General features: G+C 36.2%; 1 protein-coding gene across 1 annotated transcript in view; it reads right to left on the reverse strand.

The window, feature by feature from the left end:
- Positions 1 to 26,527, reverse strand: part of ERBB4 (erb-b2 receptor tyrosine kinase 4) — a 770,675-nt gene that overhangs the window by 388,755 nt on the left and 355,393 nt on the right. Inside the window, exon 6 of the mRNA XM_052653380.1 lies at positions 13,197 to 13,331. Within this exon, the coding sequence (XP_052509340.1) occupies positions 13,197 to 13,331 (135 nt within the window). The remainder of the gene's footprint in view (positions 1 to 13,196; positions 13,332 to 26,527) is intronic.

The raw sequence follows: 26,527 nt of genomic DNA on the forward strand, positions 1-26,527 counted from the left end.
ACTTATCAATGGACATAAGAAAACCTTGCCTTTTGCAGTGGTAGACCATGATACACAACATCTCTGCTATTTCCTTCTGACAACCTATGGTCATGAAGATCTATTTGCGGGTAGAAAATTGAACATTTTAACAGCTAGAGCAATATGTTTGTGGGGTGCAGAGGAGTTAATCTTTAAGGCAGAAACTCAGTTTACTCTGAAAGGATAAACAAGGCTCACTCTGTAAGCAAGACTTTTAGCAAAATAGAGGTAACTTCTATCTGTTATTCTTGAGAAAATCTTGGGTGTAAGAAGCTAACATGAATGCAGAAGCTAAGTATACTGTTTAATAATTTAAATGAAAAATGTTGGCAGAATATGACCCTGAAGATATTTTCCTCCATAAGTTTTGAGTTAAAATGCTCTGTCTCTGAAGAGGTTATTCTTTCTTGAGGTGTATGTGTGTGTTTATTCACTATTTGCCCCAGAGGAGGATAAGGGCCATGATTAGCTCATACCATGTATGATGTGTGGGCTTAATTTTCTCTTTGCATCCTTACAGAGAGAAATGATAAGCACTGTACTGGGTTTAGCCTCGCATTACCTCCACAGCTACTGATGTTCACACATGGTAGTAGTGTACTTGGCTTACAATAAAATTTTCTAGAATTGTGAGAGTTGGTTGTTAAGCACAGCCATTACTAAACATAAAATGAAATAAATGTACAATTAAATTTTATAAAACAAAGGCAATATATACTTAAAATTTATTATTTCCTGATCAGTTCATGTCTATTGAATCTGTATGCTGGTAATACTCCCTAAATGCATGTTAAGTGGGCATCTTTTCCAAAATCTACATTCATTGCTAAAAAGGGATAACATTAGGAATATTTACACCATGAAAATCACAAACTCTACAAATCAGTGGCATGTTTTCCTCCTTATTTTGTGAAGAGAGGTTGTTAAACATTTACTAGAACATTTCTGACATGGTATAATTTTAGACTGAACAAATGATGCTTTGGGAAGTGTATTATTTAAAATTTTCTAAGGATATTACAATACATTATTTTCTAAGGAAGCCAGTTATATACATTAAATGCATAGAGTGGGGATTTTCTTATGCAATGAATTAATATTTCTACAAATATAGAAACTGAAATGTCCATTTTCCTGGAGAGAAGGGGCAACAAATCAGGAGACAATAAAGGTATCCACCCTAAAGGTCTGGAAATGGTTAAAGGGTCCCAGAAAATCAGGGGCATCCTTTCCTATAACTCAAGAGAGGGAACACAAAAGCCAAATGTGGGTCTTTCTGCCCCTCAGTAAGCACTATTATTATTAGAAAAATCATGTTCATCACTAATCTCATTTATTCTTTGAGGAAATTTGGAGTGCAGTGGGTACCCCCACTTAAGAGCAGTTGAGGGAGTGCTCAAGCACAGCCATGAGGTTTACTGGAGTCATCTGTAGCAGAGGGTGGGGCTGGCAGTAAGAGAATATGGCCAGAATGGAAAGACTATGGAATTTATTCCAGATTTTAGGTGATTTACATGTAAAAGGAAAGTGAAAACTAATATATAATCATAAAATATTGTGACCAAATGTGTGTATATGTTTGTGTAAGTGTATGTGTTTATACACACATTTCTTTCCTTTATACATATATTTTTGTCATTCTTTAATCTCTGTCATGACCCTTTTGAGACCCATGGACTATAGCCCACCAGGCTACTCTCTCCATGGGATTTCCCAGGCAAGAACACTGGAGTGGGTTGCCCTTTCCTTCTCCAGGTGATCTTCCCGACCCAGAGATTGAACCTGGGTCTCCTGCATTGCAGGCAGATTCTTTAGCACTGAGCCACTTGGGAAGCCTCATATATATTATATATAAATGTGCATATATATACATACATATATATATATATATATGATTCACAATAAAATAAAATATCACATGGAAATGCATGATAAATATGAACACTGAACTGAGCCAAGAAAGTTCTATTGTGGGAGAAATTTTTCTGTTCTGCCACCTGGGGTATAGTACCCCTGAGGAATATTTTATTATTTTCTAGGAAGCAAAGATCATATTTCATTAGTTTTATATACATATATAATTTGATAAAAACTTAATTGAAAGAAAAGTGTTGCACATGATGAAAATAAAAATCTGTCACAAAAATTTTACTCAAAAAGTGAAGCAATGTCCTCTTATCCCAGAAAACCAAGCTAGCGAGGATGCTATGCTGTACCTTGTAATGTTCTTACAAAAGGGTTTATGCTAGAGTGAATTTCAATCAACCTGGAAAACCTCTTCTTATAAAGACCGTCTCAGATAAGGGTCAGGTTCAAGTCCTTATTCTCTCAATAAAAGCATTAAAAGATGGCATAACTTCCACTTGATCTTATTTTTTAAAAAATACATTCCAAGATTATGTTGTTTGCTAAAATTTTGTTTAGAAAAATTGCATCTGAATTTAATGTGACCTTTAGTTCTTTTGTTTCGTCAGATGAGATCCATGAAAAAATTATTTTATACGCCTTTTCAGAGAACTGTCTTTTCAGTTCTTGCAGGTTAATTTATGCTTTCTAATTTTTTTTTTCATATTTTTCTAATTAAAACTTTCATCTTAAAACTCAAAAAAGCTTACATAAGTTGATTCTATATATGTATTTATGTAAAAGTGGTTATATGTGTATATAATACACAAAAAGTTAAGCTGCACTGAAATTTATCCTGGCTAAATTTTGTCTTTTCCTTTACTATGAAATTCTAAACTTTGAAAAGTTCATGTATTTTATGTAACTATTTTAATATTGAAGGAGTAAAAACAGTTGATATACTAAGAAAATCAGGTTTGACCTTATTTTGATATTTGAATATTTTCTAGTTCATCAAAGTTATCTGTGTAGGACACTATGTAATAGTTAGGAGCAGGCAATTATTAAGATATGCAATAGTCATTAAAAGATAAATATAGTTTTAAGTTTTACTAATGATTTTAATGTAGGCAGAACATCTGGTTTAAACAAATGATTCATTCTCAGATTATGTTTGTGAATTTAATGTCTTTTATGAAGTTCCCAATTCCCTCACGCTCCCACTTCTGTCATTAGCTAGTATTTGGTTTTAGAAGGCAATTGAGAATGAGAGGTGCATCTGGTGTGTAAGCTAAAAAGAAAAGAAGACTAAGATCTGCAGCATGTGAGCATTGTTCCTTTCAGCATCTCTGTGAGATAAAGCTATGAAATATTCTCTTGTTTGCTAAAACATATGAAAATATCACTGTTCCATATTATAGAATATAATTATGTCCAATGGCCAAGTCATATGAAAAACACAAATCAAAATCAGAAGATGCTTTACCTCCCTGTTGGCTCAGACAATAAAGAATCTGCTTGCAATGTGGGAGACCTGGGTTCAATCTCTGGGTCAGGAAGATCCCTTCTAGAAGGGGATCGCTACCCACTCCAGCATTCCTGGCTGGAGAATTCCATGGGCAGAGGACCCTGGCAGGCTGGAGTAGCAAAGTAGAGTACCTGGCAGGGTAGCAAAGAGTCGGACATGATCGAGCAACTAACACTTTCTTTCTCTTTTTTCTTTCTTTTTTTTTTTGTTTTAATTCTTATATTGCTTATATAATTTATTTTTAACCATTTATAATTTATTTATTATTATTTTTTTACTTTACATTATTATATTGGTTTTGCCATGCACCAACATGAATCCACCGCAGGTGTACACATGCTCCCCATCCTGAACCCCCCTCCCACTCCCTCTGGGTCATTCCAGTGCACCAGCCCCAAGCATCCTGTATTTAACATAAGAAATCTCTCAAATTTTGACATGTATTAATTCATTTCTTCCTCATAATAAACCCTTCCTCACAATAACCCATAATAACCCTAGGAAGTTGATAATATAAGCTCCTAGCCAAGAACCTATGTGTGATATTTCAAGCATGGCCACAAATAGCTACAAAATCTTTACCTGGCTAACCTCACAGAGGAGAGCAGCCCTCCTCACAGCAAAGATGGTGCACATCAATGTGTTGAAGTCTCTACAGGGAGTGCAGTCAAGGAGAACTCACAGCTCCCTGACAAGCCATTAGCATATTGATAGTGCATCTGGAGGCCTCCATATCAAATACCTTCCTCGGATGCCTTTGATGAAATGTCTTTAGAGGGGTGGGGGTACTTTAAGACACTTTTTCTCCTTTCTGTTTCCGGGTGAAAAATGACACAATGGACTTCACGTTTCCTCCAGTGTAGCTTCTTGCTTATACTATTGCCATAAGTGATTAAAAGTGTGAGTATTATCTTCTTATCGGTTCTTTATTTTAACTGACCACCATGTTGCAGCTCAGCTCAGTTCTTGACACTCTCCTTTTATAGTTGTGGAAATTGAGATGTTAAAACACAAGCACTTGCCCAAGGTCACATAACTATTAATATTAAGAGGCAAGTTAGATTTCAAACTAACTACTTAGATTTCAAACAAACCTGTTTGGCTAATAAATCCATTCTCTTAACTATACATCTTCTTAGAACATACTATCATCTATTTTTTCATATTTACGTCCTGATTTACTGGTATTTGCTTAATTTTTAGTGAGTGACTAATTTCCAGCATTTTGACATTATTGAGTGTCATTACAGAGTTCCAAATAAGTGAAACATCATTCACTATATGGTTTTTTCACTGAAAAGGGTAGTTTATTTAATATGACCTATTGATATAGCTATTCAATAATGTTAGAATATTATCAGTCTTGCTAGGGATCTGTATGAGAAAGAAGACTCATTTTTTCTTTATTCTGCTAAAGTTTAGATTGAGATTTCCCAAGTATTTGGAAAAATACCATTTGGTTATAATTATTCTGAAATAACATATTTTTAAATAATATTAAACTTCAGACACTTCAAACCTTTTCCTCAATGTTTCAGTTATAGACAAAACATTATGTCAATAAATGGCCTGGTTGCTCTTGAAAACATTGTACTTTTCTGCTTTAAGAATTAGTATTGTACTCATACCCAAAAACATAATTAAGAAATATCTTGCAAAATATAATTTAGTAATCAAATATTATTAAATTCTTTGTCAAAAATGTGATTTGTACATATTCATAATTATTACACAAATCATTGTCTCTAAACACTAAAGGAAACATACACAGATATTTTATCTTACAATTGTTATAAATATAATAACACATAGAAATAGAACATAAATATAATTAATAGAAATAGTGTAACTTATAATTATATAAATATAAATTACATTAAGCATATAGATGCATATTGGCATACTTACCTGAAAAATACCTGAAATGTATAAGCCACCTGTCTGTTGACTATGATTTATTTTTCAGATCTATTCTCTTTAATATAAATGATGGATGGAAGAAAATATAATTTGAATCCATCTGATTTTCCTGTTTATGACCTGATCTATTTCACTTATTTATTTATTCAGTACGTATCTGTTATCCATCTATCATATGCTAGAACAGAGGAAAAAATGATGAAGCGGGCATTCTATACAAGGACTTTTTATTTTAGAGTGAGGCAGCATGCCAACATTCAGCACTGGTTGTTATAGGGTTACACAGAAAACATTACCTAATCTAGACAGTAGAAGAGAATACTTCTTAGAAGAGAAAACAACTGACAAGTGTCTGAATGTATGAACAAAATTTTGTCTGGGAAACAGAAATGGAAGAGCAATACAGACAAAAGAATTAAAATAACTCATTCCATAAAGGTGGAAAATAAGTAGGAATCTGCTGAAAAGTCCAAGCCTTTGAATTTGTTCAGATTTGACCCTACCTAACACTTGCAGTGATGGTTTTTAGACAAGGTCATGATTAGATTTCCATTAAACTGAGCCCTTGCGGGCATTTTGTCCGGTGGAGTTGTCAGGACTAAAGGCAAGCAGAGTACCTAAATACGGGGGCACTTTACCAAGGATCCTTGGACCCCCTAAAAGGTCTGTGGATAGAATTTAGGAGGTTTTCAAACTTGATGAGAGAAGTGTTACATTAGTTTGGGGTCTTACATTTAGATCTTTATTTCATGTTGATATATAGTGTAAGATAAAAATTTAACTTCAATTTTGTGCTTGTGGCTATCTGGTTTTGTCAACACATTTGCTGAAGAGACTTTCCTTTTTAAAATAATATTTATGCCAATCACCACTTCAAACCACACTGAATATTAATTCCACTGTTCGAATACTTTATGTAATATAATTAAAAAGCATATTACTATATCATAGATTTAAATATGCTGACTGGTGTGTTTCAACATAATTTTTTTCATTGTAATACTTTATAAATTTATTAATATGCATACTGATGTACATTATAAAATATTTATTTTGTGCCTATTCATTTAAATATTATCAGAAAGTGACTATAGATTTCATCAGACTGCTACAAGGTCATGGACTCAAAAAAATATTAAGAATTTGGAGATTGTTCCAATAACTCAGGCAATAGATGAAATCCTGAACTAGAGCAATGGTAACTTAAAAGTATGTATAATAAAGGAACAGGCAAATTCAGTATCATTTAGTGATTAAATAAATGCCAAGAAACAAAGATAAGGTGAAATCAACTAAATTCTGAACTTGGGGGATTTGATTGGTTGGTGGTGTGTAGTTCTGGGACTCAGTGTGGAAGTTAAATTTAACACCACAAGAACTGCCAATAATCAACCATGGCAAGAAGATAAATGAAGCGACTGACTCAGGATAAAGCCACAGTAAGTTCAGTTCAGTTCAGTCTCTCAGCGTGTCCGACTCTTTGCGACCGCATATACTGCAGCATGCCAGGCCTGCTTGTCCATCACCAACACCAGGAGTTCACTCAAACTCATGTCCATCACGTCGGTGATGCCTTCCAACTATCTCATCCTATGTTGTCCCCTTCTCCTCCCACCTTGACTCTTTTGCAGCATCAGGGTCTTTTCCAATGAGTCAGTTCTTCACATCAGGTGGCCAAAGTATTGGGGCTTTGGCTTCAGCATCAGTCCTTCCAATGAATACTCAGGATTGATTTTCTCCAGGATTGACTGGTTGGATTTCCTTGCAGTCCAAGGGACTCTCAAGAGTCTTCTCCAACACCACAGTTCAAAAGCATCAGTTCTTGGTGCTCAACTTTCTTTATAGTCCAACTCTTATATCTATATATGACTACTGGAAAAACCATAGCTTTGACTAGACAGACCTTTTTTGGTTAGGTAATGTCTCTGCTTTTTAATATGTTGTCTAGGTTGCTGCTGCTGCTGCTGAGTCACTTCAGTCGTGTCTGACTCTGTGTGACCCCATAGACAGCAGCCCACCAGGCTCCCCGTCCCTGGGATTCTCCAGGCAAGAACACTGGAGTGAGTTGCCATTTCCTTCTCCAATGCATGAAAGTGAAAAGTGAAAGTGAAGTTGCTCAGTTGTGTCCGACTCTTCACGACCCAGTGGACTGCAGCCTACTGGGCTCCTCTGCCCACTGGATTTTCCAGGCAAGTGTACTGGAATGGGGTGCCATCGCCTTATCCAGTTGTCTAGGTTAGTCATAGCTTTTCTTCCAAGGCGAAAGTGTCTTTTAATTCCATGGCTGCAGTCACCATCCAGTGATTCTGGAGCCTAAAAAAATAAGGTCTGTCACTACTTCCATTGTTTCCCCATCTATTTGCCACTAAGTGAAGGGACCAGATGCCATAATCATAGTTTTGTGAATGTTGAGTTTTTTCACATGATATACTTTGCATATAAGTTAAATAAACAGGGTGACAACATACAGCCTTGACATACTCCTTTCCCCATTTGGAACCAGTCTGTTGTTCCATGTCCAGTTCTTACTGTTGCTTCTTGATCTGCATATAAATTTCTCAGAAGGCAGGTCAGGTGGTCTAGTATTCCAATCTCTTAAACAATTTTCCACAGTTTGTTGTGATACACAGCGTTAAAGGCTTTGGTATATTCAATAAAGCAGAAATAGATGTTTTTCTGGAACTCTCTTCCTTTTCAATGATCCAACGGATTTTGGTAATTTGATCTCTGGTTCCTCTGCCTTTTCTATAAACAGCTTGAACATCTGGAAGTTCACGGTTCATGTATAGTTGAAGTCTGGCTTGGAGAATTTCGAGCATTACTTTGCTAGCATGTGAGATGTGCACAATTGTGTGGTAGTTTGAACATTCTTTGGCATTGCCTTTCTTTGGGATTGGAATGAAAACTGACCTTTTCCAGTCCTGTGGCCACTGCTGAGTTTTCCAAATTTGTTGGCATACTGAGTGCGGCATTTTCACAGCATCATCTTTTAGGATTTGAAATAGCTCAACTGGAAATCCATCACCTCCACTAGCTTTGTTCATAGTGATCCTTCCATAGGCCCACTTGACTTAGACCAGCTATTGCTTACTATCAGCTATGGTGTCATGCACTATGTATACTGTGTTAGAAAATAGAACATTATGTAAAAAATAATGTCATAAAGCTGCTGCTGCTGCTGCTACTAAGTAACTCCAGTCATGTCTGACTCTGTGTGACTGCACAGATGGGAGCCCACTAGGCTTCTCGATCCCTGGGATTCTCCAGGCAAGAACGTTGGAGTGGGTTGCCATTTCCTTCTCCAATGCATGAAAGTGAAAAGTGAAAGTGAAGTTGCTTAGCCGTGTCCAACTCTTAGGGACCCCACGGACTGCAGCCCACCTGGCTCCTCCATCCATGGGATTTTCCAGGCAAGAGTACTGGAGTGGGGTGCCATTGCCTTCTCTGATGTCATTAAGCAATTTGTGGTTAATCTGTAAAGAATCATTTTTGTGAATCTACTCTGTATTTACAGTTTTGTACCAGCAATTATTTGCACTCAAAAGCAAACACAGCTAATGTTGCTTGGTTATAGGCACCAATATTCAAAATTTCCCTCAAAAGAATAACAAAAAAAGATGCTGTCTATGAAAGTGCTGAAAATCCCTCAGACCTCACTGCTCTACATCCTGTAAGGCTGGTGATGACAATACCTTTTCCTTCTGTCTTGGGCTTCATCCTTGTTTGATCTTACTCATGCATTAAAGGCCAGTACCTAATAAGCTGAAATTCAGTAGGCCTTTCCTCTTATCCAAACATTATGATTTTTCCCTTTCATATAAATCATACTATAATATGGGCAGACTGAAAACTGAAGCCATTTCTGAAGCGCATCACTTGCTTTGTTAGTATAAACAGATTTAATTTTTCATTCACATGTAATTCTACAAGTTATGCAACTTGAACACTATTGAACAAAGATAATATATAAATTTCTGCTCAAAAGTGACAAGCAAATTATGTTACTTTAGTTTTTTTCTAAAAATTTTAGCCATTTATTAGAAACACAGCTGTCAGTTTAGATCAAATATACTCATATTTCCCTGTTATATTATTAGGACCATCAAGAAATTTAATTGTACCTTACAGTTTGATTTCCTAAAAAAGTGTTATAACACAATTAGTACTATTGCAAATAATTATTGAACTGTGTGAAAATACTTATGATTTCATATGAGATACATATAATAATAGATGAGAAATACAAAATTAAAGTTAACACTTGATAAAGGTTCTGCTCTCATACAACTGTCAGTAATAATAAATGTGGGGACAATATAGTCTGCTTTATGAAAGTGAAACAGAATCCAGGCAGAATAATTTCCAAAGGTTTTAATGATAGCTCAAATATTACTTGCTTGTCATTTAATCATATTAAATACTCTGAATCTAATAAATTATCTGTGATAGACACGCTAAACACTTTAAGAATGGGAAATGATTTGGTTTATTAGGCTAATGACTAAAATCAGAATGTAATGAAATTCTTCTGCATGAAATCTATATTTCTCCACTCTTTTTATAGTGTTTAGAATTGTCATAAGGTATTACCATGCAGGTTTTGTGGGTAAACGAATGCTTAGAGATTCTAAAATGTTCACGGGTTTCTATTTTTTAACTAAAAATTACACTAACTAGGAAAGTACATTTTTGTCCTATTACCATTTTCTCAGTGATATAACAGTCACAAAGAGTTGAAGCAGCAGTTCTATACCAGCCGTAAGTTTATAGACAAAAGGCTACAGACTTAGCCCTTAGAAATATGGTAACATGATTGAGATTGAGCAAAAGGGATTCAGTGAAGAAAATGAGAATTTGTAAAGGAGGAGTATGAGTCTAAAAAGAGCTTCAGTTCAGTTCAGTTCAATCGTTCAGTCGTGTCCAACTCTTTGCGACCCCATGAATGCAGCATGCCAGGCCTCCCTGTCCATCACCAACTCCCAGAGTTCACTCAGACTCAACATCTATTGAGTCAGTGATGCCATCCAGCCATCTCATCCTCTGTCGTCCCCTTCTCCTCCTGCCCCCAATCCCTCCCAGCATCAGAGTCTTTTCCAATGAGTCAACTCTTCTCATGAGGTGGCCAAAGTACTGGAGTTTCAGCTTTAGTATCATTCTTTCTAAAGAAATCACATGGCTGATCTTCAGGATGGACTGGTTGAAACTCCTTGCAGTCCAAGGGACTCTCAAGAGGCTTCTCCAACACCACAGTTCAAAAGCATCAATTCTTTGGCACTCAGCTTTCTTCACAGTCCAACTCTCACATCCATACATGACCACTGGAAAAACCATAGCCTTGACTAGACGGACCTTTGTTGGCAAAGTAATGTCTCTGCTTTTGAATATGCTATCTAGGTTGGTCATAACTTTTCTTCCAAGGAGTAAGTGTCTTTTAATCTCATGGCTGCAATCACCATCTGAACTGATTTTGGAGCCTAAAAAAATAAAGTCTGACACTGTTTCCACTGTTTGCCCATCTATTTCCCATGAAGTGATGGGACCGGATGCCATGATCTTCGTTTTCTGAATGTTGAGCTTTAAACCAACTTTTTCACTCTCTTCTTTCACTTTCATCAAGAGGCTTTTTAGTTCCTCTTCACTTTCTGCCATAAGGGTGGTGTCATTTGCATATCTGAGGATATTGATATTTCTCCCGGCAATCTTGATTCCAGCTTGTGCTTCATCCAGCCCAGCGTTTCTCATTAAGTACTCTGCATATAAGTTAAATAAGCAGGATGACAATATACAGCCTTGATGTACCCCTTTTCCTATTTGGAACCAGTCTGTTGTTCCATGTCCAGTTCTAACTGCTGCTTCCTGACCTGCATACAGATTTCTCAAGAGGCAGGTCAGGTGGTCTGGTATTCCCATCTCTTTCAAAACTTTCCACAGTTTATTGTGATCCACACAGTCAAAGGCTTTGGCATAGTCAATAAAGCAGAAAGAGATGTTTTTCTGGAATTCTCTTGTTTTTTCAATGATCCAGTGGATGTTGGCAATTTGATCTCTGGTTCCTCTGCCTTTTCTAAAACCAGCTTGAACATCTGGAATTTCTCAGTTCACGTATTGCTGAAGCCTGGCTTGGAGAATTTTGAGCATTACTTTACTAGCATGTGAGATGAGTACAACTGTGCGGTAGTTTGAGCATTCTTTGGCATTGCCTTTCTTTGGAATTGGAATGAAAACTGACCTTTTCCAGTCCTGTGGCCACTGCTGAGTTTTCCAAATTTGCTGGCATATTGAGTGCAGCAGTTTCATAGCATCATCTTTTAGGATTTGAAATAGCTCAACTGGAATGCCATCACCTCCACTAGCTTTGTTCCTAGTGATGCTTTCTAAGGCCCACTTGACTTCACATTCCAGGATGTCTGGCTCTAGGTGAGTGATCACACCATCGTGATTATCTTGGTCTTCAACATCTTTTTTTGTACAGTTCTTCTGTACAGTTCTGTATTCTTGCCACCTCTTCTTAATATCTTCTGCTTCTGTTAGGTCCATACCATTTCTGTCCTTTATCAAGCCCATCTTTGCATCTTTTACTGTTCCCTTGGTATCCATAACTTTCTTGAAGAGATCTCTAGTCTTTCCCATTCTGTTCTTTTCCTCTATTTCTTTGTATTGATCACTGAGGAAGGCTTTCTTATCTCTTCTTGCTATTCTTTGGGACTCTGCATTCAGATGCTTATATCTTTCCTTTTCTCCTTTGCTTTTTGCTTCTCTTCTTTTCACAGCTATTTGTAAGGCCTCCCCAGACAGCCATTTTGCTTTTTTGCATTTCTTTTCCACGGGCATGGTCTTGATTCCTGTCTCCTGTACAATGTCACGAACCTCCGTCCATAGTTCATCAGGCACTCTATCTATCAGATCTAGGCTCTTAAGTCTATTTCTCACTTCCACTGTATAATCATAAGGGATTTGATTTAGGTCATACCTGAATGGTCTAGGGGTTTTCCCTACTTTTTTCAATTTAAGTCTGAATTTGGTAATAAGGAGTTTATGATCTGAGCCACAGTCAGCTCCTGGTCTTGTTTTTGTTGACTGTATAGAGCTTCTCCATCTTTGGCTGTAAAAAATATAATCGATCTGATTTTGGTGTTGACCGTCTGGTGATGTCCATGTGTAGAGTCCTCTTGTATTGTTGGAAGAGGGTATTTGCTATGACCAGTACATTTTCTTGGCAAACTCTATTAGTCTTTGCCCTGCTTCATTCCGTATTCCAAGGCCAAATTTGCCTGTTACTCCAGGTGTTTCTTGACTTCCTACTTTTGCATTCCAGTCCCCTGTAAAGAAAAGGACATCTTTTGGGGGTGTTAGTTCTAAAAGGTCTTGTAGATCTTTATAGAACCATTTAACTTCAGCTTCTTCAGCGTTACTGGTTGGGACATAGACTTGGATTACTGTGATATTGAATGGTTTGCCTTGGAAACGAACAGAGATCATTCTGTCATTTTTGAGATTGCATCCAAGTACTGCAATTCGGACTCTTTTGTTGAATATGATTGCTACTCCATTTCTTCTAAGGGATTCCTGCCCACAGTAGTAGATATAATGGTCATCTGAGTTAAATTCACCCATTCCAGTCCATGTTAGTTCGCTGATTCCTACCTAGAATGTCGATGTTCACTCTTGCCATCTCCTGTTTGACCACTTCCAATTTGCCTTGATTCATGGACCTGACATTTTAGGTTCCTATGCAATATTGCTCTTAAGCTTGTTCTGTTATATAGAATGGGATGCAGTCAAAATTCAAATATTAGTTATGACATGATACACATAAGCCATTTTTGTGAAAACAATAGGTAGAAGAATCTTTTGAGACATTAAAAAGGATAATGCTACTCACATCCCGAGCTACCATTTGTTGACACCAGGGTCAGGTTGGAAGGCCATGGATTCCGAACAATATCTTGCCAATGAATAGTGTCTGTATAACAGAGAAATTTGTTCTGGTCTACATAGACGCCGCCATTTAGGATTTCTGTATTAAAACAAACAAACATAGATTTGCTGTCAACTTTTTTGATGATGAAAGGTAGTCAATCAAACTAATTTATTCTTCAGCTATCTTCAGGGTTAAATTAGTTACTTTGTTAATAGTCAAGATTTCTTATAAAATACCTTTTTACTGAGTCATATAGATTGCAGAAATTTGAAAACATTGAACAATACGAAGAAAAATAAAAACTCATAATTCAAACACTCAGAGAGAAACACTCTTCACTGTTTGGAACAGATTCTATCAGTCTCTTTTCTGTTTTATTTCCTCTCAAATTGGAATAATATTGTGTATATATTTCATAACCTGATAATTTTGTTAATACTAAATGGTTAATAGTCAAAGGCAATTAAATATTATTCTGTGTTATTTCTAAGGAGAATATGATACTCCAGGGTGTAACTTAAACAATATTTATTTAACCAGTCACTCCTTGTTGGTAATTTAACTTGTTATCTCTGATTAGCTCTTTAAATTATTTTTCCCTAAAAATAACATTCACCGATTGTGAATATTATTAAGGCTTTCTGCAAATTGCCAAATTTCCCTTAAAAATATTGTTTCAGTCAATGTGACATTGACTGGAGTCAGTTAGGTAAGTAATCAGCACAAAATGGAAGGTAAATTTAATGCTTCAGTCACAAAAGTATTCTTTATTCATCTCAAATTCAGTCAATAGAACTGCCAATTATTCTTTAAGAACAACACAAAGCAAGATATCATAGATATTCTCTGGTTCATTGCAACAGGGCATGACTGTGATACAATGCACCAAAACCAATGTTTACTTGATTCTTATTTTATGACACTGGCCTTAATCAGCTAACTTGTTCCCTCTGAACAGTGGCTGATTATATACATAGATTCTTGTACAGATAGCTTTACATTATCCAGACAAAAAGGTAGAAAATACTATTCTTATCATTTTGAGAAATTGATTAGAAATACATATAGCATCTTCCTACTCAATATATACTACATTTTTTTCTTCTTGTCTAATACAAAAACAAGAGAAATCATATAACAATCCATAAAGCAGTCAGATACAAAAAACAAAATTCAATTAACAGTGATTTATATAGATAAGTGATTATTTTTTTTTCATATGATAAGAAACTTAGCAGAGGCAGTTATGGATATTAGTTTAGCTATTCTGCAGTACCCACCACCTACTATGTATGTTGGCTTTGTTCATTCCAGGCATAAGATGACTGCTGCATCTAAAGACGTTTGAATTCAAGGCAAGATGAAGACAAAAGAATGAACAGGTGGCTTTTGATTTGAAACGGGATGTTTACCCAAGGATTAATCTGCATTTTATTGGCCAGAACAATATCCTAGGCTGAGCGAGAAATTCTTAAGGTGGACATATTGTTATGCAAACAAAACCTAAAATGTGCAGGGGTGTTAGCAAGGAAGGTGAGGGATGGGATATCAGGACATCAACCAACTCTGTCTCCTCTACTGGCCTTAAGAAAATCATGTCTCCTGTGTAGTGAGTGCTTAGTTTCTCAATTGTGTTGGACCCTTTGTAACCCAGTGACCAGGGTCCTCTGTCTATGGGATTTTTCAAGCAAGAATACTGGTGTGGGTTGCCGCTTCCTTCTCCAGGGGAGCTTCCTGACCTAGGGATCGAACATTTGTCTCTTGTGTCTCCTGTACTGAAGGTGGATAATTTATCTCCTGAGCCATCAGGGAAGCCCTCTCCTGTGCAGTATTCCAAGCAAAACCTTTAAAGGAAGTGAAGACTGTCTGAGTGAAATGAAAGTCACTTAGTCGTGTCCTACTCTTTGAGACACCATGGACTATACAGTCCATGGATTTCTCCAGGGCAGAATACTGGAGTAGGTAGCCTTTCCCTTCTCCAGGGGATTTTCCCAACCCAGGTCTCTCACATTGCAGGTGGATTTTTTAGCAGCTGAGCCACAGGGAAGCCCAAGAATACTGAAGAGGGTGGCCTATCCTTTCTCCAGGGGATCTTCCTGACCCAGGAATTGAACCGGGGTCTCCTGCACTGCAGGTGGATTCTTTACCAACTGAGCTATGAGGGAAGCCAAGAGTCCCCTTAAACAAAAAAAGGAGCATAAAAGAATGAAAGGAACATGTAACATCATAAAAAAAAGTACTTGTGGAAGTAAGATTGGAGGTCACATATAAAGTGCATTACTATATAGCATGTATGGAATCCTCCAGATTAATTTTGACATTGTAGGACTTTCCACATTTAAAATCAATCCCATTTCCATTATTAATTCTATCACTGACTATTGGATCCATTTTCTCAAATGGGAGGGGGAAAAAAAAAAGAAACAAAGAAATTAGATCATCTTTCTACTTCTACAACCTAGTTCATTATTTTTCATGACCTAACCATACAATCTTCATCAAAGCAAGAAGGGAGATGTAAGAGGTAAGAAAGATTGTGAAAATGGATTTCTGCATTAATGTTTGGCATTAAGTTTCTATCTAAGAAATGTGAGGATTTCATACTAATAGCTTTCTCATGAGACATTAGGTGATGCTCTTCTGCACTAGGAATAATTCTTCATTAGGTGACAAAGAAAGGAGATTTTGACTGCTATCCAGGAAACGAAGGTTATTTTTCAGTCTAGATTTGGAAAAGTTCTGCTTTAAAAAAATGTGAATAGAAAATGTAATAGCTCAAACATTGTAGAAAGAGTATATTTTTCAGGAGTCACATTTTAATTTAAATAGTTCATACTGAAGGAACACAGCATCCATCTACAGCTTCCTATCTAAAAATATTCAAAAGAATCAGATTATATTATGCTGAATAATAATCGCATCAAATCCCTTTCTTCAACAAAATTAATCTCCTACCAATGTCGACATTTATTTCTTAGAAATACTCTGTTCAAGAGCTTGACTTATACATGGAAAAGGATTTTAAAAAGAGGCAATAAAAATTCAAGTATAATCTTACATGTTCAAATTTTAAATTGAGACTATAATCATGATCAATCTGGATGATATTTTTATCATTCTGAATTAAAAACTCAGCATCTGCTAGCAATTCTGGTCAGCAGGATTTATAATATTTTAGTACTTAAATAGATAGTTTATTCATGCATGTGTATATTTTCCCTGAAAATAGTCTTTTTTTTTTCCCCTTTATGTTTGGCTTAGACCATAATCTGCCTTTGAATGCCATAATTTCACAATCAAAAAGTGTATATTTTATTGAAATTTATAGAAGAGTTTTTGTGTACCTTTCATCTTATATTTTCTTTTGATAAACTTGATTACCTAAATATGGATCAGGAAATAATGTCAAATTGCATTTACTCATTTATATCATTTATATTTATTTCATAACTTTATACAGTGTTAGTGTTAGAATATTAATTAATATGTTCTGTGTGGATATATTCAGTTAGATTTATTGCTGGACTAAGAAAATTCTAGGAAAGGTATTAACCTGCAAGAAAGTTGCTAAAAGATACAGATTATTAACCTGACAAAAGGGATAGCTAATGTCTCTACCTTCATTGACCATGAAAGAAAGTGAAAGTGAAGTCGCTCAGTCCTGTCTGACTGTTTGTGACCCAATAACTGTAGCCTACCAGGCTCCTATGTCCATGGGATTTTCCAGGCAAGAATACTGGAGTGGGTTGACATTTCCTTCTCCAGGAGATCTTCCCCGCCTATGGATTGAACCTGGGTCTCCTGCATTGCAGGCAGACACTTTACTGTCTGAGCCACTAGGAAAGGCCATAAAGTTATTGACCATAAAGGCTTTTCTAAAATTATCTGTTTAGATTAGAAAAAGGGACAAAGATCAGAAAAAGAGAAAATCTTGTTAAGATATTTATCTAGGATGATACCAGAAAAATGTCTGACTATACCTTTGCTAACAGCTTATGTCAACTTTGTTATACCAAGAGTTTCTATTCCACTAGCAGCATGCAATTGTGATTAATAATTATATGTTAAAATCATGTAACAAGACAATTTCAAAGGATCTAGGCAAATGAGGCACAGATTTAGATGAAATTCAAACAAAGATGCCTGAAAGTATAGAAGGATTCAAAAAATATTGAATAACTAAATGAGTTCAAGGTACACTAATCTCATTCCATTTAACGCCACTTTCCTTGCAGGAAATACATCAGAGTAAATAAAGACAGACACAAATAGATTCTTGGTCACTGAAACAATTAGTAGGAAAAAAATCTGCTATCTATTGTCTTATCATATTATATAAAAATATTTCCAGCAAGTTCACAGAACAAAACTGTCTTGTATAAAAATGCCATTGATGCTTTTGAACTGTGGTGTCGGAGAAGACTCTTGAGAGTCCCTTGGACTGCTAGGAGATCCAACCAGTCCATCCTAAAGGAAATCAGTCCTGGGTATTCATTGAAAAGACTGATGTTGAAGCTGAAACTCCAATACTGTGGCCACCTGATGCGAAGAGTTGACTCATTTGAAAAGACCCTGAGGCTGGGAGAAATTGAGGGCAGAAGAAGAAGGGGATGACAGAGGATTAGATGGTTGTGTGGCATCACCAACTCAATGGACACAAATTTGGCTAGGCTCAGGGAGTTGGTGATAGACAGGGAGGCTTGGCGTGCTGTAGTTCATGGGGTCATAAAGAGTCAGACACGACTGAGTGACTGAACTGAACTGAAATACAATAAGATATATTAAATACAAATTTCTATGAAAAAAGTATAGTTTCATTATTTAAACAACTCCACTAAACACTTAAATATGTTTGTGTCTCAAACACTTCCTACTAGATTTAATATGTGCAAGTCAAGTAAAAAAAATAGCTTTTTTGGGTACTAAGTAAATTGTAAACTGCACTCCTCTCCAATGTGCTAAATTTAACATACATAGCACATGATTTATACCTGAAGTATTGAGACTAAACTCCATGAAGGCAGGGGATATTTTTCAGTGCTGTACCTATTATGTCAAATTTGAAACAACAGTTAATCAATGGACATTTGTTAAACTGAACTGAAAAAAATTACCCTGACATTTGTTACCGACATTGAGCAGTTTATTTCTGGTATAGTTCATAATTTTAAATTATATTCTGACCAAATCAAAGTAAGAATGGAGGTTATCTTTTTTCAATAAGCACTCTTTAGGAGAACAGAAAAGTTATACCCATTTGAATGCAGAGTTCCAAAGAATAGCAAGGAGAGATAAGAAAGCCTTCCTCAGTGATCAGTGCAATGATATAGAGGAAAACAAGAATGGGAAAGACTAGAGATCTCTTCAAGAAAATTAGAGTTACCAAGGGAACATTTCATGCAAAGATGGGCATAATAAAAGACAGAAATGATATGGACTTAACAGAAGCAGAAGATATTAAGAAGAGGTGGCAAGAATACAGAACTATACAAAAAAAATCTTCATGACCCAGATAATCACAATGGTTTGATAACTCTCCTAGAGCCAGACAGCCTGGAATGTGAAGTTAAGTGGGCCTTAGGAAGCATCCGTATGAATAAAGCTAGTAGAGGTGATGGAATTCTAGTTGAGCTATTTCAAATACTGAAAGATGATGCTGTGAAAGTGCTGCACTCAATATGCCAGCAAATTTGGAAAACTGAGAAGGAAATGGCAACCCACTCCAGTACTCTTGCCTGGGAAATCCCATGGACAGAGGAGCGTGGTGGGCAACAGTCCACGGGGTCGCAAAGAGTCAGACACAACTGAGTGACTTCACTTCACTTTAGCAGTGGCCACAGGACTAGAAAAGCTCAGTTTTCATTCCAGTCCCAAAGAAAGGCAATGTCAAAGAATGCTCAAACTACTGCACAATTGCATTCATCTCACATGCTAGCAGTGTAATGCTCAAAACTCTCCAAGCCAGGCTTCAACAATACATGAACTGTGAACTTCCAGATGTTCAAGCTGATTTTAGGAAAGGCAGAGGAACCAGAGACCAAATTGCCAACAACTGCTAAATCATCGAAAAAGCAAGAGAGTTCCAGAAAAACATCCTTTTCTGCTTTATTGACTATGCCAAAGCCTTTAACTGTGTGGATCACAACAAACTGTGGAAAATTCTGAAAGAGATGGGAATACCAGACCACCTGACCTGCCTCTTAAGAAATCTGTATGCAGCTCAGGAAACAACAGAACTGGAAATGGAACAACAGACTGGCTCAAATAGGAAAAGGAGTACATCAGGGCTGTATATTGTCACCCTGCTTATTTAACTTATATGCAGAGTACATCATGAGAAACGCTGGACTGGAAGAAACACAAGCTGGAATCAAGATTGCCAGGAGAAATATCAATAACCTCAGATATGCAGTTGACAACACCCTTATGGCAGAAAGCGGAGAGGAACTAAAGAACCTCTTGACGAAAGTGAAAGAGGAGAGTGAAAAGTTGGCTTAAAGCTCAACATTCAGGAAACTAAGATCATGGCATCCGGTCCCATCACTTCATGGGAAACAGATGGGCAAACAGTGGAAACAGTGTCAGACTTTATTTGGGGGGGGCTCTAAAATCAGTGCAGATGGTGACTGCAGCCATGAAATTAAAAGACACTTACTCCTTGGAAGGAAAGTTTTGACCAACCTAGACAGCATATTAAAAAGCAGATACCTTACTTTGCCAACAGAAGTCCATCTAGTCAAGGCTATGGTTTTTCCAATGGTCATGTATGGATGTGAGAGTTGGACTATAAAGAAAGCTGAGCGCCAAAGAATTGATGCTTTCGAACTGCGGTGTTAGACTCTGACTCGTGAGAGTCCCTGGGACTGCAAGAAGATTCAAACAATTCATCCTAAAGGAAATGGCAACCCACTCCAATACTCTTGCCTGGCAACTTCCATAGACAGAGGAGCCTGGTGGGCTGCAGTCCATGGGGTCGCTGAGGGTCGGACACGACTGAGCGACTTCACTTTCAGTTTTTACTTTCATGTATTGCAGAAGGAAATGGCAACCCACTCCAGTATTCTTGCCTGGGGAATCCCAGGGACAGAGGAGCCTGGTGGGTTGCTATCTATGGAGTCACACAGAACTGGACATGACTGAAACGACTTAGCAGCAGCAGCATAAATTTATCTCACACTGTTACATCAATCACTTTTTATAAAGGTGTAAAGTGACAATATGACATCCTAGAGAAGGCATAAAATACTTTTGTCTCAGCATTCCATTCCATAAAGATTGTACATTTGACCATTTAGTTCCCTCAATTCTCATTTGCGTGAGTCTAATGAAGAAGGGAATGTTTGTGTTATTTAAATAAGTTCTTTTGTACTTTTCATTTCTTTTCAAATGCTAGTTATTATACTGAACTTGGGGGATGAGTGACCATTAGCAGAATCATTGACATTTTGCAAATATATTCTCTCAAAAGAAAATGTGATAAAATACTGAATCCTGGCATTTGTTCTCCTGCCCTGTATGAAACAGCCTAATTGTGATGTAGCATCCCTGCTGAAAATACAGATTAATATGACCTTCCTCAGTTTAAGAAGTTGACAAAATTGCTTTGACCTCATCAACCACAATTCATAAACAAGATTGAATGTCTTTCTCTTTTTAGAAAGTAAAGATTATAACTTAAAGTGCAGTTAGCCATATTCCACTTTGGTCTATATGATTGGTATCAATAGTAAACATTTCCTTTTACTCACAAAGCTATCAAACACAAGCAAGGATGAAATGCTAAACCTCAATCCTTGATTGTATATCTAAATGTCTTTTTTTGCATGGGTGCATTTACAGGTCAATCTTAGAATTAAAATGATAATAAAAATAAAGATTGCACTTGTCTAATTGAGAACCTCTGAATAATGCATATATCAGACTTTCCTTGCCTATCCAAGCCAAAGTTCATAATGAAGAAGTCAAAACCCAAAGTGGAAAAAGTCCATCTTCAAGATGAAGCTACAGGAAGCAGTTACTGGATTTCCTCAGACATAAAGCAATGTATCTTTTTCACTGTCATCACCTTAAGCCATGAAAGTCTGTTGGCAGATAATGATACAAAAGTAATATAGCTCACATCATCCACCTGTGATACTTAATACATCATCTCTGGAATGGACTTGGTCCAGAGATTTCTGTATCTTTCCCAAACCCAGACCTTTCAGCTAGGAGCACAATGAATTGCTGCTACCCCACTGGGTCAGCCCTCAAGGTTCATTATTAATAAGCTGAGACTCTAAAGGCTAATGAGAACCGGGTGCTTGAGGAGACAATGGCTCATTCATCATCAATCAAGCTTTGAAGTTTTTATACAGATGATTTAAGGAGAGTTGAAGTGTACAAAATTGAAATGTCACATTTGTATTGGGAGTGGGGAGAGGGTGATAATGTAAATGAGTGATGTAACCTTCTATATTTCAGCTCAATGATCAGAGTCAAAAGCTCATGATGCAGATACCAAACGTTAGGAAGAAACAGTGGGCAGTTTTTTTGAACAGAGCAAGGCGATTTCAAGAAGAAATGATTAGAACATTCATTACAAGTCGGCTTAAGATAAAAAATCAGAGCAAAAATAATCTTTATTTCAATTGAACAGAGCTCAGTAATTCTCCCTACAATGTTCCAATGTATTAATACACATTTCAGGATCCAATGTTTTAGCTTATATTTTTTAGCTTGAGTCCTAGCCCTGCTGAGAAGTCTACCGTGACCATTTAGTTTTTAGAGAAGAAGTGCCTCTAACTCTTATGACACTGATTATCTGGATAACTCATCTAACAAAGCAAATGCTACTTCACCTTCTTTGTTCTTTTGTGTACTTTTCTTTAGCATGATATAGGTCTCTGGAGGATAAGAACCACAACATACATCTTTCTGGGACCCTGGTACCAAAGTGTCAAGCACATACTAGAAATTCAAATACTTTTGAAGATTACAATAATACTGATATCTTCAGAACATGACTAACATTTGTAAGAAGTTGTTAGTTGCTTAAATAATAACATAGTAGTGATATCTTCTCCTTATGCACTAGATGATATTGTCACTATCTGTATACAATATTAAATAAAATTTTTTGATCTTAATATATCAATTATTTCTATTCATTAAGGAGGTAGTAATCCACTTAGACATTCCTAGCCTCTGGAAAATTTTAAAATAAATTTTGTATTGTAATTGGCCTTATATTCCAAACATAGAATCTCCTTCTCAGATCGTTCTCTCACTTTATTCTATAATTCTATGTATGTGTCAACATGTTTAATATTTTTTGTAATGATTTCTCCCAAACTTATACTTCCCCTGTATTTCCATATTTCCATTATAATCAAAGTAACATGCTGTAAAACTCAAAACTTGAGATTTATAATTAATTTTTCACCTCAATATTTAATCTGTCATGACACTCTGAATAAAATCCTCATAATGTTTATTTTAATTTATCCTATTACTTTTATATTCCCTGCTACTTCTTAACTTAGACTCTATTATCTCATAGAAGATTCAACATTTTGCTCCTAATCCAACCTCTCCACGAATTCATCTTATATGTCACAGTTATAATATATTGAATATTATAGGTAGATGGAAAGGTAAAAAGGTGATAAATATAGGTAGGTAAATAGGTAGGTACAGAGATAGATTAATATTTCTCGATTAGGGCTTTGAGTATAAAACAATAATACTCAATCTAGTTAGCTGGATAAAACTAACTTCAAAATCTGATTCTCTGTTTACTAGATATTTGACCTTGTATACATTTGTGAGACTCAGTTTGTTCAACACTATAATGGGAATATTGTACTCATAGGCTCTGCCACACAATTATGGATTACATTACAGTTTATATTTAGTAATTATTCAAACAGCTGTTTATTGATTATATTGTCTCTTAATGAGGATCTTTGCAGACTGCCACAAGACAGTTATATTTTTGTCTTGTTGGTTTGAATTCAGTCATGGAGCCACAGCTGGCCATGAAACGTAAGGAACTACAGTTTTTATACTGAACAGTCATATTACTAGCTAAAGCTAAATACTGTTTAACAGTTAGACAGTTATAATGGACTTGGGACACAATAAGCAGTCTCTGCCACTGACTCAGAAGAAATCTTTTGGCATTTTGTACATACGTACAAAACCTGAATCTTGTGACTTGAACAGTGCAAAAATTTTTCCCCAAATTTCTATTGAAGTACAATATACATACAGAAGGGCTTCCCAGGTTGCGCTAGTGGTAAAGAACACACCTGCCAATGCAGGAGACATAAGAGACGTGGCTTCGGTCCCTGGGTCAGGAAGATACTCTGGAGGAGGGCATGGAAACCCACTCCAGTATTCATACCTAGAAAATCCCATAGATAGGGGAGCCTGGCAGGCCACAGTCCACAGCTTCGCAGAGTTGGACACAGCTGAATGGCTTAACAATCACACACACATACATACAAAGATGTGCATCTTTCATATGCAAAATATTTTTTCAAACTGAACACACATGTACCCAGTACTCAGATCAAAAACCAGAACATTCCAGCACAACAGAAGCCTTCCTCATGCTTTCACTCCCTATTGAAACCTCTATCCTAACTTTGAGCAAGATCACTTTCATGTATTTTTGTACTTTATACATAAATGGAATAATATTACATGCATTCTTCTTGTCTGGCTCCCTTTTGCTCAACATCATGCTTGTGAAATTCACCCATACTGTTCATTTGCATTGCTCTATGGTGTTGCATGTTTTGTTTATCTAATTCTACATGGACATCTGGGTCATGTATTTTCCACATTTGAACTATTACTTCTGGTGCTACTAGAACATCCTAGGATATGCCTTTTCGTGACAATATGTACACATTTATGTTGTAGACATACACAGAAGTGAAATTCCTGGGCCTCAGTGACAATTTTCCAAAGTGTTTTTGCCAATTTATATTCCCATTGGTAGAGCATGAGAGATCTACTTGCTTTTTAACCTTGTCAACCTGTGTTTTTTAAAATTTTTTGTAGCCATTCTGGTTAGTGGAATGTGGTATCATTTTAATATGTACCTCCCCAATGATTAATAAAGTTTAGTCTCTAGCATACTATTTTTGAAGTGTAATTTTTAAGGCAAGAGGTTTATTTCCATTTACCTGAAAATAGATATTCCTATGTGTGAAACATTTACAAATCACTGTGGTAAAACTGATTTCTTTTTGAGGTTATTAGTAAACAACTGAGTGATTAATGTACCAGATGTTACCCTCCTAACTTTTTAATTTCCTGTAGGGGGGTCTGACTCAATGTTTTGGAAATGGCATTTCATAATATTTTAGAAAAATGCATTAAAACTATACCAAAATTATAACAATAAACAGAAAAGTACGGCTTTGAGAAGTTGAATGAAAAAATTCATATTAATGAATTAACAGTGAAAGTGAAAGTCGCTATCATGTTCAACTCTTTGTGACCCCATGGACTGTAGCCCATCAGGCTCCTCTGTCCATGGAATTCTCCAGGCCAGAATACTGGACCCAAGAGCCATTCCCTTCTCCAGGGGATCTTCCCAACTCAGGGATCAAACCCAGGTCTCTTGCATTGCAGGCAGATTCTTTACCAGCTGAGCCATCATATCTACCTAATAAAAGAGAGATGAACATAATCAAAGGTATATAAAGAGAAAGAATGAAAAATTTGCTATCTTCTTCTTATTAAAACAGAATACCCCATTGCATAAATATCAAACATTTTTATTCCCCTATCCACTGGAAAGCCTTCATTACAGACGATGATCTTCTTAAGTAACTGTTCCAAGTTTCCAGAAAATGTAACTGCTTCAGCGAAACGAATCAGTAGAGTTCATTGCTTTCATTACCAATAAGGGGGATAGTCATATTAGTGTCTGGAAATAATTTGTCCCTCTTATTTACAGGCTTTAATACCATAAGCCTGGGATATACTACAAGGTCACTTTCAAATATCTCACCTACAGTATTAGTTTATATAGTTTTAATAACTTCTCACAATGTGTGATTTCTTCACTATTTCTTTAGAGTTTTTCAGAAAAGTATGCTTTTTCTTGATGATAATAAAAAATAATATTGCTATATATGTTTGTTGCTGGCAAGCTAAGACTTGCAATAAAAAATCAAGCAAGAGAAAGCAGAATGATTTAATCTTGTAGAATGATTATAATACAATCACAAGCATCACCATTTTAAGAGGCAATATAAGGCTAGTAAAAAATAACAAATGCATGGATTGGGGGCCTGAGTGTCTCTGCTAAAATGTCTATAACATTAAATTGATGCCAAAAATAATAAATGAAAAATTATAAAATAAAGAAATCATAAAATATGAGTGCAAAGAATCAGATTCTAGAACACTTACAAAAGCCACAGATACAATGACTATTTTCTTTAAGTACAGTTTTAATCCAAAGAAAATTATAAAAGAATAATTGAATAGGACTAGTTGTCATTTTGTAAAGCACAGGTTTCAAAACCTGAAATAACAGGTATCATGGAAAAATGGAGAGAGGAATAGTTATGAAGTAAGATTGGTTTGCATAAAGTTTTAAATTATTATACGTTTTTTTTTTGTTTGAGTCACTAAATCATGGTCAAATGCACAAATCTTAAGTTCAATGTTTTTAAAATATACGTGTGTTTGGTGTTTCTGTATCTGTCTCCATGCAGTCACCACCCAGACAAAAATAAAGAATATTTCTATTCCTCCAGAAAGTCATGCATGCTGGCTCCTTCTCAATCAAGCATTCCCAAATCCACTGTTCTGTCTGTCACCACATATTGGTTTTGCCCGTATGTGACATGTGTGTGTGTGTGTGCGTGTGTGTTTTAGTCACTCAGTCGTGTCTGACTCTTTGTGACCCGCCATGGACTTTAGCTTACCAGACTCCTATGTCCATGGAATTCTCTAGGCAAGAATACTGGATATGCCATTCCCTTCTCCAGAGGATTCTCCTGACCCAGGGATCAAAACCAGGTCTCCCACATTGCAGGCAGATTCTTTACCATCTGAGTCACCAGGGAAGCTCTTTGCCAGTATAAATGGAGCATCACAGTATGTATTATTTTCCCTTGCCTTTTCCTTAAAATATTTTTCCCTGTCATTTATAAGCTCTGTCACTCAGGGCCAATTTTATTTTTTTCATTTTCTTAAAATTTTATTGGACTATCGTTGATTTACAATGTTGTGTTAGTTTCAGGTGTACAGCAAAGTGAATCAGTTATACACATACCTATATC

The sequence above is a fragment of the Budorcas taxicolor genome, chromosome 2, assembly GCF_023091745.1.
Source record: "Budorcas taxicolor isolate Tak-1 chromosome 2, Takin1.1, whole genome shotgun sequence".
NCBI lineage: Eukaryota > Metazoa > Chordata > Mammalia > Artiodactyla > Bovidae > Budorcas > Budorcas taxicolor.